At 44.1% G+C, this 12,481-nt stretch overlaps 1 protein-coding gene across 2 annotated transcripts; it reads left to right on the top strand.

Annotated features, from left to right (window-relative positions):
• Window positions 1-2,313: 2,313 nt before the first annotated feature.
• On the top strand, window positions 2,314-11,782 carry LOC149321135 (uncharacterized). 2 transcript variants are annotated; one of them, XM_089516027.1, is made up of 3 exons: window positions 2,314-2,391; window positions 5,879-5,980; window positions 10,103-11,782. In XM_089516027.1, the coding sequence occupies exons 2-3, from the start codon at window positions 5,902-5,904 to the stop codon at window positions 11,479-11,481; spliced, it is 1,458 nt and encodes a 485-aa protein (XP_089372153.1). In that variant the 5' UTR covers window positions 2,314-2,391; window positions 5,879-5,901; the 3' UTR covers window positions 11,482-11,782. The 2 variants fall into 2 exon arrangements, with proteins under 2 accessions (XP_089372153.1, XP_089372144.1); XM_089516018.1 differs by lacking the exon at window positions 2,314-2,391 and having other exon boundaries at window positions 5,689-5,980.
• The last annotated feature ends 699 nt before the right edge of the window (window positions 11,783-12,481 follow it).

Consider the following 12,481-nt stretch of genomic DNA (forward strand, 5'->3'; position numbering starts at 1 on the left):
TTTGTGCCAAAATGTTGTAAAAAATAGCAGGCAAAGAAGAGCAAGCAAGGCTGTGCAGAGTCTGACAACTGCAAATGTCCTAATTTGATCAGGCAGGACAGCCATGGGAGAAGTTTAGGAGTTCTTCTAGGCCAGGCATGGCAAGATGTAATAGTTTATGAGATTGGCTTTGGGTTTGTTTTTTCTGAGAAGCCTGAGATCCACCAACTTAAAACTGTACAAAATGGCACAGAAACATAATGAAATATCCTCCTCTCCTACTTGGAATTAAAAAACAGGACAACTCTTAGTATTTCAGACCCACAATTTGTTTCCAGTGTTAGAATTAAAATAGTCTTTTCACATACAAGTCCATTCCTGGTTACAAATATCCTCTGCTTTTTTTTAAAAAAATACCTCTCTCCATCAACAGCTTAGTTGACGGGTGGGGAGTGATTACAATGCTAGACAATTGGGAGCAAAAAAAAAAAAACCCATGTTGTTGTTGTTATTTTATCATTTATTTGTACAGCACCATAAGTTTACATGGCACTTTACAGATACAGTCAATTCAAAATATTGAATCCTGCCAGAGGCATACAATCTAAGGGATAATAAAATATAAAACTATACAGTAATGACCTCCCAAGGGATTCTTACCCATTGTCTGCCCACTCCTGTGCCAAGTCACTCTAAATCCTACAAAGCATTAACAATATGTTAAGTAGCAGGAAACCCTGGTAAAATACATGTGGACTCATCATTTTTGCGAATTGTATGTATTAGGCAGGGTTAATGTTAAAGACCCATGTTCCTTTTAATACTTCAGGCAGAGAAGATGGCAAATGACTCTCCTTTTATGACACCTGCCTGAAGCAACTCCTTTCCACCTAATGGTAGGGCTGGATCAGAGATTGCAGATGGACATGGTGCCTCAGGAATATGAGATTAGCTTGACATGGCTTCTTTTCGAGAAATCTTTGCTGGCTTTTAGGGATCAGTTTTCTAAATCCACACAAACTGATTATTTAATTATCTAGTCTAGAACCTTCCCTGTTACTGACGTCAAGCTGAGTAGTTGCCCAGGTCTTCTTTTTGAAGATGGGAATAACATTTGCCCTCTTCCAATTTGCTGGAACCTCTCCTTCCCTTCAGGAATTCTCAAAGATCATTGTCAGTGTGGCTGAGATTACACCTGCAAAATCCTTTAGTACTTTTGGATGCAGTTCATCCAGCCGTGGAGACTTGAATTCATTTAGAATATTTAGTTTCTGTCTAGCATGTCTCTACTGCTGGTTTGTTCCCAACCATCAGTCTGCCTTGGGTCGTCCATTCTGTATCTGGTTGTCATGTGCCTTAAAGTCATTTTTCTTGGCAAGATTTGTTCATAGGAGGTTTGCCATTGCCTTCCCCTGAGGCTGAGAGTGTGTCAATTGCGCAAGGCCACCGAGTAGGTCTCATGGCTGAGTAGAGAATTGAACCCTGGTGTCCAGAGTTTGTCATCCAATTTTCAAACCGCTATGGCACACTTCCTCCACTGACCATATTGATTTCTAGGGAGTGGAGAAGCTCAGCTCAAAAGAAACCATTGCACTTTTCTTTGTGGTATTTGAACCTTGTCCAGAGCTGGGGGGAAATTCCTTTGTTTCTTTTAGGTTCTCAAACAGCATGGTGACTAAAGAAGTTTGGAAAACATTGTTTTTACAAAGGGAACTTTTCCAAACCCTGGTCTTATCCTTTACCATAATCCTGGATTTATATAGTTACATACATTAATACGGAGCCATCTCAGTGAGCCCAGCAAATCTTTGCAGAAACAAAATATCAAAAGAAGAGACTGTACTGAGCCAACTCTGCCACATATCTTCAAGAACAGCGCAATCCATCTCTCTCTCATGTGTGCCTTCAAGTCGTTGCTGACTTATGGTGACCCTAAGGCAAGCCTATCACATTTTTTGGCAAGATTTCTTCCAAGGTATTTTTGTCAGTGCCTCCCTCTGAGGCTGAGAAAATGTCACTTGCCTAATGTCACCCAGTGGGTTTTCATGGTCAAGTGGAGAGTCAAACCCTGTTCTCCAGAGTCATCAGTTTAATGTTCAAACCACTGCACCAGGCTGGCTCATCCCATTACAAAACACCATGCCCAGCATGGGTAGATTTACAATGTTGGTACACATCTTCCTTGTGAGTTGAGAACCAAATCCAAATGTTCAGCCATCATGCACAAACTATGTAATAAGAAGACTTTTTTCAGCTTCAGCTGAAAAAGCATTGGGTGGCTTCCCTTTCTAATGGAAGATCCTCTGGATAACTGTCAATTTTGGACTAGAAGATGGCCTGTAATAGGCTCAAAACAGACTGCTGCTTGACATGTCCAACAGCCTGAGCTGCTGGGAACCTCGTGGGATGTTGGTAAGTGTGCTAAGGGCTGAAGCAATAGTTACATAATGTTGGAAAAAATGTTGGAAGGGGCAGCATCGGCGGTAAGGAAAAATTTTCTGTACTGATAGAAAGATGCGTGGATGGAAGTGTCGGAGCAGATGGGTGCTCTGGAGACAAAGGGATAAAAGGATGGGCATCTGAAAGATGGCAAGGAGGGCAGGCATGTTTCTAAGAATGGGAGATGGGGTGGGAGAGAGAAGCTTGAGCGAGAATGAAAAAGAAGGTATGGTCCAGGGTATAAAGTACTGGGTAGGATATAACCATAGTAAACGTAGATGAAGCACAAAAACATAATACAGATAGAAACTACGCTTGGGCCATCTGCAGGCAAAGCTGGTTTGATTTCAGTCCCATGTAAATTGATGGGACCTTAATTGTGACTTGAGGCTCATGGATTTCAGTGAAAAGTAAGCTCAGCTAACTCAGGCTGCATTTGCACTGTAGAAATAATGAAGTTTGACACCGCTTTAATTGCCTGGGCTCAATACTATGGAATCCTAGGATGTGTAATTTTGTGAGCTATGTAGGCTTGTATGTTAGAGAGCTCTGGTGCCACAACAAGCTACAAATCCCAGTAATCCATAGCATGGATCCATTATTGCTGCAGTGCAGTGCATCCAGTCTAATAATAATGTACGTATACATTGACGGTGAATGGGTAATTAACTTTCTCCTTAATTTTTAAGCCACTTTGAGTCCTAGAGGAAATGTGGCAAATGTGTCTTTTGCACTATATCTCTGAGAGCCAGTGTGGTGTAATGGTTTGAATGTTGGACTACAACTTTGGAAACTAGCGTTTAAATCCCTGCTCAGTCATGGAAATCCATTGGGCCACCTTGGGCAAGTCACACTCTCTCAGCCTCAGAGGAGGGCAATGGCAATCTCCCTCGGAACAAATAATGCGAAGAAAACCCCAGAATAGTCTTCGCCTTAGGGTTGTCATAAGTTAGAAATGACTTGTAGACACACAGCAACAACATATAAAGTCAAGGAGAGTCAGTGTGATGTAGTTGTTTGAGTTACTACGGTTAATGTCACACTACACTGTTAATAGCACTATTATTCCACTTTAACTGCTTATGGAGTTAAAGTGGAGGCACACAATAACAAATACAAGTTGTAACACCGTGGGCCCTTGAAATCCACTGGGCTTTGTTTCTAGGATCCCCATGTATACCAAAATCTGTGGATGCTCAAGCAGGGTGACCAAATGTCCTAACCACAATGGAGGACAAGGCACTGTGACATGTAGGACATTCAAGAAAAATGCAGGGCATTACAAAATAAAAGCTAAAAACACTCATAGAAATGTAAATCCATGCTTTTTAGCCCCTGCTCAAAATGTAGGATGTTTTGTAATTCTTCCTCGACAGAAGGTTGAGATGTAGGACATGGCCTGGAAAAGGAGGACCTCTGGTCACCCTGTGTTCAAGTCCCATTAAATACAACGGATAGTTGGGGAAGAGGAAATCTTTATCAAATGTTCAGGGGATACAAAACCTGGGAAGGGTGACTTAACGCATTAGAAAACATGCACAGAATTCAAAAGGACCATGATAAACAGAAAATTTGGCATCAATTAATAAAACGAAATTCAGCAGAGAGAAATGCAAAATTCTATATTTAGGCCACAAAAACCAGTGGTGGATACTTGGCTCAACAGAACTGTGTGCAAAAAGGACTGTGGGATTATGGTTGACCCTAGATTGAACATGAGCCAGCAGCTGTGTGATGCTGCCTCCATTTGCATCCACTAAACACAATATCTACAAATAGCAAAATGTCAAAATCAAAGTATATGTATGCAAAGTATGCATTCCAAAAGGCAAGCTTTGATTTTGACATGTTATATTAGGGACACTATTTATATGTGTGTGTGTGCGTGCGCGCACACACATACAAACACACACACACACACACGTGGAATATTTACAAACCATAGATGCTTGAATCCATGGGTAAAAAAATCCCTGGATAAGGAGGATTGCTTTTTGTGGGTTTTTTGGGCTATGTAACCATGTTCTTGAAGAGTTTATTCCTGACCGTTCGCCTGCATCTGTGGCTGGCATCTTCAGAGAAACCCCCAGAAAAACTATAGAAGCCAGCCACAAAAGCCTTCGATGTCACAAGGAGGATTGTTTTAACAACAATGAAGAAATGCATTTTTGTAAAAACTTGCAGCAATAGTGAATCCTCTGCAAATGACAGACTCTAGGGCCCAGAGGGAGCTGATGCCCAGATGGCCCGGAAGTAGGAGAAGAAAATGGATTTTGTGGCTCTGAAAAGCCTTTCTGGCTGACTCTGGATCCGGGTGGCTGGCAGCAGGGAAAGAAGGCAATGTAAAGAGCCACTGATGCCTAGGCGTGCATTTGCAGAATTTTCACCCTCAGAGTCCTCCCCCTTTAGAAAACTTGTGCATGCAAAATCTCTTTTCTAAAAAGCAGAACTGGGGATCTGAGATTTTTTTGTCCTTCCAGATGGAGGTAGCCAGATATATCCTTTGTACTGACTTGAGACAGATTTTTGGCTATTCACTGGTTTCTAAGGCAGGTTCTTTTATGACTGGGGATTGCAGCACTTTCCTTTTTGGTTTTCAATGTTGGGCCCCTTTCTAGCTCTTTAATACAGGAGGTTGTTGAGTCTTCCTTATCACTTTAGACTGCAGGCTGCTTTGAGTTCCAGTTTTGGGGGAGAAACAGGGTACAAATAATAATAATAATAATAATAATAATATCCAAAATGCTTGGGACTAGAATTATTTGGGATTTCAGATTTATTTCTATTTCACAGGTTTCGGTATGTTTGCATGTTTGCAAAACACGCTTTCCAGCTCTAATAATTTCCAATTTAATGGCAACCCTAAGGTAAACCTATGATGGGGTTTTCTTGGCAAGATTTGCTCAGAAGGGGTTTGCCATGGCCTTCCCCTGAGGCTGAGAGAGTGTGACTTGCCCAAGCTCACTCGGTGGGTTTCCATGGCCGAGCTGGGATTTGAACCCTGGTCTCCAGAGTTGTAGACCAACACTCAAACCACTATGCAATACCTATTAAAATTCATTTTGTTAGTTTTGCCCCATCAATCCAGTCTATTAAGGTGATTTCAAATCCTGATTCTGTCTTTTGGGGTATTAGCTTCCCTGGACACTATGCTCCTGTTGATACAGCCTAGAAGTGCATCATGCAGCCCTCCAGATGTCAATGGACTGCAAGTCCCAGCAGTTCATGTTATTGGTGGTGAATGCTGGGAAGTGCAGTCCAACAACCTCTGGAGAGTGACAAGATTCCCACTTCTCCTGCATGCAATCCTTGTTCTTTATTACCATGTAATGCAGTTGCCTTATAAAAATAGGCTTGGACACAGCAGATCTTACCATCTTGGCCCATACTCAGAGCATCTGGTTTTATTGTATGTGTCAATCCTTGGCTATATTTGTTTTGACTTTTCTTCCTTTATTAGGATTTTCCATTTTAAATTCTAAGATGGAGAGGGAAGAGGAAATAAGGAAACGAACTCCCCAGAATCCAGAGGAAAGCAAGAACCTGAACAGAGTTGGCTCAGGTAAGAAACCGGGTAACGGAAAACATGTTAGTAAGAGTATTGTGATAGGAACCATGTGAATAATGACTTTGATTTTGTCTGACGGATGGTGGATTTGTTTGCCCAAATGCTGGCTGGCTTTCATCTGGGATATTTCTTCTTGAGCTGTATCTAAAGTCACAGAATAATAGGATCACAGAATTGGAAAGGGCCTTGTGGGCCATTGAGTCAAACCCCCTGCTTTGCACATCTCCAGTAGGTAGCTGTCCAGCCACTTTCTGAGACATCCAGAGAAGGATGCCCCACCACTTCTCTAGGTGATTTGCTCCATTGCCCAATCACTCTCGTGGTCAAGAAGTTCCTTCTAATGGTCAACCAAAATCTGTTCTTCTATAACTTCAAATTATTTGATCTTTGGCATAGCAGAGAATAGGCCTGCCTCCTCCTTACTGTGACAGATCTTGGGTAGAATGCAAAGATATAGCTGTGTTAGTCTGTAAAATCAGTACGTAGAGAGATCTTGTAGCACCTTTGAGACTAACTAAAAGTAAGAAATTGGCAGCATAAGTTTTTGTAGACTTCAGTCTACAGATCCTGAGGTATTTAAAGAGTGTGATTATGTCTGCTTTCACTCTTCTCTTTACCAAGCTAAATATGCCCATCTCCTTCAACCTTTCCTCATATGTTTTCTTCTCCATGCCTCTTATCCTTCTCTGAACCTGCTCCAACTTGACGGTTACAGACGGACAGTGGAAGACGTCTTGGAGGTGTATTCTGCTGAATACGGAGCCTCCAGACTGCCCACCCCGGGGGCGTGGCTCAGGTGATGGGGCTTCCACATGGGGGGCAATGAAGACGCCTCACCTGGGGCCGTTTCTGACCCGCAGTTTCCATACCGCTGCCTCGGAGGACGCTGCAAAGAGAGAGGCAGCTTTTGCTCGGGCGGCCAAAAACGGGACTTTTTTTTTTCTTTTGCCGGCTGGCAGATGCGCAGCTGCGCAGCTGCGGCGCTCAGCACCAGCGGCAGAAAGCCTATGTGCACATTTAAAGTGCCCAGGCCCCTTTAAACTTTTTCCCTCGCCCTGCCCAAGAACAATGGTGGTCTCCTGCCAGCTGGTGATCTGGTGTTGGCATCCTTGTCCGCTAGCACGTTGGTAGTGTCACCAGCATCATGGATACCTCCTCTCCTTTGGTCCCCGTGCTCTTGCTGAATCTGCAATGCACAACCACAGCTGTCGCCGCTGCCACCGCTGTCCCCCTGCCATTCCCCATCACCTCCCTTGTACATATGTAAATATTTAAAGTTTTAGGGGTTTTTTATTGTTAGGTGAAAATGGCACAGGAATGTGTGTAGGGGTTCACTTTAAATTCCAAACTTTCCCCAATTCTAGCAGCGCATGCGTACATGTTGCTCTAGGGTTAGGGTTAGGGTTACGAGCATTAAAATAGAGTGCAGCTGTGCTGCAGCTTCCACATCTGCATGGCATCTGATGCTCTAATTAGAGCCTCGGTGCAAACTGCGCATGTTCCAGGACCCCGACTCATTATGCGACGCAGCAGACACAGAGCTTTTAAATGGGCAACTTAAATTAGCGGCATAACAATTCTGGCGTACCGGTGCAGCAGCTTATAGACGGAGCTGCGCAGCTGCGCAGCATATAGAAAAGAAGCGGGGAAAAGCAGCACCTTTTTAATGCCGCTTCTTCCCGCTTGGGGCGTGCGGGCGGCATGTTCATGGCGGCATTCAGGTAAGGGCCGTCTGAAGGGTATACCTTCATGACGTCATGAACACACCCCTTTATGCCCGTCTGTAACCCGCCTTTAAAATGAGGCACCCAGAACTGAATGTGATGCTCCAAATGAGGCCTGAATAGTGCAGAACATATGGGGACTGTTACTTACTTGGAGCTTCTATGAATGTATGCTAAAGTAGCATTCACTCTTTTTTTTGCTGCAGCATAATAATAATAATAATAATAATAATAATAATAGTTTATTTCTATCCCGCTTTTCCAATTCAGATCAAAGCGGCGTACAAATCCAGATAAAATTACAATAATCAATAAAACAGATAAAACAAGATATAAAACAGCATATAGAACTAATACTTGAGTAGCTGAGTAGGGGAATCCAGAAAAACATAGCCAGAGTCATTACCAAATAGAGGGGGAAAACCAAAGTCACATCTCATGGATGGAAAGCTTGGGAAAAGAAGAAGGTCTTGAGACTCGTCTTAAACAAGTCCAAAGATGTGGTGGAGCGGAGCTCATCAGGGAGATTATTCCATATTCTCGGGGCCGAGATTGAAAAGGGCCATTGCAAGGTCCTCACATAACGCGCAGTTGGGACCTCCAGCAAGTTTTTCCCTGCAGACCTGAGTGTGCGGGGCGGATTATATGGGGTGGATTAAATGAGGAGAGGCGGTCCTCCAAGTACCCTGGGCCCAAGCCATTTAGGGCTTTATAGGTAATAACCAACACCTTGTATTGTGCCCGGAAGCAAATAGGCAGCCAATGGAGATCTTTCAAAATAGGTGTTATATGGTCTGACCTGGAACCACCAACGCTCAATCTTGCTGCCATGTTTTGCACTATCTGCAGCTTCCGGGTTTGGTACAAGGGTTGCCCCATGTAGAGCGCATTACAGAAATCCAATCGAGAGGTTACCAAAGCGTGTACTACAGTTTCAAGGTCCCTTCGATCCAGGTAGGGTCGCAGCTGGCGTATCAGCCGAAGCTGATAACAAGCGCTTCTGACCGTCGCATCCAGTTGAGATGTCAATTGGAGCGACAAGTCCAGAAGCACCCCCAGACTGCGAACTGAGTCCTTCAGTGGGAGCGTGACCCCATTCAGGACAGGTGGACAAATTCCACTACCCGGGCCTGATGAACCTATCACCAGTACTTCCGTTTTTTCTGGATTCAGGCTGAGTTTGTTTTCCCTCATCCAGCCCATTACTGACTCCTAGCAGGCATTTAGAGGAGAGATGCCATCCCTAGTCACTGCATCAGTCAGAGACACAGAGAAGTATATTTGGGTGTCATCAGCGTACTGATAACACCGCGCCCTGTGACTCTGGATGATCTCTCCCAGTGGTTTCATGTAAATGCTGAATAGCATGGGGGGCAGAATAGCTCCTTGAGGGACACCAGATGTAAGCGCCCTCTTATCGGAGCAAACGTCCCCCAGCTGCACCATCGGGAATCTGCTCAAGAGGTAGGAATGGAACCACTGGAGCGCAGTGCCCCCGGTACCTAACTCCCTCAGCATCACACTGCTGGCTCATGTTCAGTTTAAGGTCAACAATAATCCCAAGGTTCCTTTTACATATACTACTGTTAAGCCAGGTATCCACAATCCTATACCTGGGCATTTGGTTTTTGTGGCCTAAATGTAGAATTTTGTATTTGTCTCTATTGAATTTCATTTTATTAATATCTGCCCAATTTTTTGAGCAGGCCCTGTTCTACTTCTTCATCATTTTCAAGGTCTTGTTCTATTTCCTCATCCTTTGCTCTGTCTCCAAAGTGCTACAGAATCCCTTTGCATACATATATTCCATACTAACACTTTTAGAAAACAAAGAAAGTACTCTGCTGCTGAGCTATAGTCCCTCCCTCCCTCCCTCCCTCCGTCTATCTATCTATCTATCTATCTATCTATCTATCTATCTCTGAATTCTGGCCCCATTTAAGGTAGGTGAGGCTGAGAGATAGTGACTGGCCCAAGTTTGTTCTTTGAACTCGATTTGAATGTAGATCTCCCTCGTATCAATCCTAGGCATCTCCAGTTAAAAAAGTGAGAGTATGTGACCCACTGGGTTCGGGCTTTCATTCTGTATAGCAACATGGCCGTCAGAATGTGAGACAAAACTGCATTTCTTCTAATAAAGTGGAATCTTTGATTCACCAACTTGGCTTCTTGATCGGAGTATGAATGGCACAGGGCAAGTTCCCTCCAATATGTAACAAACAAATTATATTCTTTTCTTTTTTATTAAACCTCACCCAACCTGAGAGCTCCAAATACTACAACCAAAAAGTATAAATGCAAGGCTGCATGGAGAATTAGTCTGACCTGATTAAATCAGCTTACAATCATTCTAAAATTATTTCTCTCTCTCTCTCTCTCTTTCTTTCTTTAGAAATGACTCTCACTGATGACAAAATGGCTTCTGCTGCCATTGCTGTTGCCACAGCGGCAGTAGCAGCAGTAAAGACTGTCATAGGGGTCCACTCTCGCATTTTCACAAGGCTGGCAATGCGTCGTAAATTTCTCCGACGAGACCACGATGACATGGATGAGTTGGAGAAGATGGTGGAAAATGCAGCTGCCTTGCGCCTCCGGGCCACTGTGGAATCTAGCATAGACTCCTTGAGAAGCATGATGTGCTCTTGCCTCTTCCAGTCACCAGCAGTCCTTGCTGGGCTTATAGATGAGCTTTACATCATGGAACGGGCTTTCTGGGTGCAGCCAGGCCGATCCGAGTGGTGGGAGAAGGTTGTCTTGCCCCACTGGGATGACCCACTCTGGCAAGAAAATTTCAGGATGAGCCGCCAGACTTTTATGGAACTGTGTGAGATGCTGAGGCCTGTCCTGGAGCGGCAAACCACAAACATGCGGGCCCCGATTACCGTTGAAAAGCAGCTGGCTATTGCTATCTGGAAACTGGCCACTCCAGATAGCTATCGGTCAGTGGCCGAGTGTTTTGGTGTGGGACGCTCCACGGTTTCAAGGATAGTCATGGAAGTTTGCCAAGCACTCTATGATGTGTACCACCACGTGGTCCACCTGACTCGTCCCCAAGTCGTGATGAAAGGCTTTGCGGCCAAGGGCTTTCCGCACTGCATAGGGGCGATTGATGCAACACACATCCCAATCATTGCTCCTGCTCACAGAGCCACAGAGTACATCAACAGCAAGGGCTATTACTCAATGGTCCTGCAAGCCTTGGTGGACCATGAAGGGCAGTTCACTGATGTCTATGCCGGCCGGTCTGGAAAAGTCCATGATGCCAGGATCTTCCGTAGCTCTCCTATCTTCCGTGCCATGAATCAGGGCACATTTGGTCCCAACATGACTATGGTCATGGAGGGTGAAAAAGTGAAACCCGTGATTCTTGGAGACCTGGCTTATCCACTTCTGCCCTGGCTAATGACTCCCTATAGTGGCCACTTGGACACCCGTAGGCAACTGTTTAACGACACCCTTGGCTGCTGCCGAACAGTAGTGGAGGATGCTTTTGAGCGCCTCAGGGGCCGTTGGCGGTGCCTGCTGTCCCGTCTAGACGTGAGGGAACGCTATGCCCCCAGGGTCATTGTGGCCTGCTGCATACTTCACAACATTTGTGAGACCAAAGGCGAGCCCCTCCAGGAAGGGTGGGAAGAAATGGTGAGATCTGTCTCCAGATCTTACCAGCAGCCAGAGAGGCAGCCAGTGTATGTATCAAACTCTCGTGCTCGGGAAATCAGAGATCTTTTTAGCACATACATGCAACGAAGAGAATGGAGAATGCAGATCTGAATTGTTTCTTTTCTTTTCCACCAAAGAAACTCGTGTGTGTACATTTTGGGCAATGTTTGGGAAAGTTACATTTAAAAAAAGAAGTAAAACTCTCCCTGGCAGCACAGCCACTGGGTAGGGCAGCAGTTCTCAGACTGTGGGGCAGGATCCCCAGGGCATGTAATAGTTGTTCAAGGGGAGTGTGCGACTTGGATGCTCTGATCCCTCCTCTTCCTCCTTTTCCCAATTTTTTTATATGTAAAATTTACACCTATGTTGAGTTGAATATTAAATTTACTTAAACAAAACTGTTTTAATTTGAATGAAGTTATTTCCTAATTTAATTTAAAAAAATATGACTATGCATGAGTGTGCAAATGAAAATACGTACATTATAGAAACAAAATATTTTTATTCATATCCAAGCTTTGCTCTTGGGAAGAGAATAAAGTCTCTTCTTCCATTGCTCCTCAAGATTTTTCATAGAATGCACTGGACCCAATTTGATGGCTGCTGGGTTAATTGGCAGTCCCTACTGAAGGTGGAGTGATTTGAAATTGCAAATGATGGATGCCCAGGCTTCCTGATTTCAGTTTTCATGGTACCTCCATGTGCTTTTAACTTCCGGGTGGAGAACAATAACTTTCCCCTGTGCTCTGCTTTTCAAGCAGAAATATATTGAAATGCTATGGCTGTGTCTTTACATAATACTTATTCCACTTGTCTAGGACAAGCTCCAAGTATGGTGGAGGATTTTGGCCACATGGGCTTTGATGCCCCCCCCCCCCTCATTTCTTAATGTACCAGAGTCCCAGAAATGATAGAGTTTCTGAATAGGACCAGTACAGGGGAGGCCTGGTTCCAAAATGTATCCAGCCATGATAAGTCTAGAAATTTTAGTCAAAACATTGACCCCAAAAACCTGGGGTCAATGTAAGTACTGTACTTTAACTCTTATCAAAGAAGGAACCATTCCTTGGTGAAAGGTGAGAGCTTAATCTCTTCTCAGAGTACCTAAAAG

This window comes from Sceloporus occidentalis, unplaced genomic scaffold, assembly GCF_023333645.1.
Source record: "Sceloporus occidentalis isolate IW3139 unplaced genomic scaffold, rSceOcc1.0.p SCAF_1, whole genome shotgun sequence".
Lineage (NCBI taxonomy): Eukaryota > Metazoa > Chordata > Lepidosauria > Squamata > Phrynosomatidae > Sceloporus > Sceloporus occidentalis.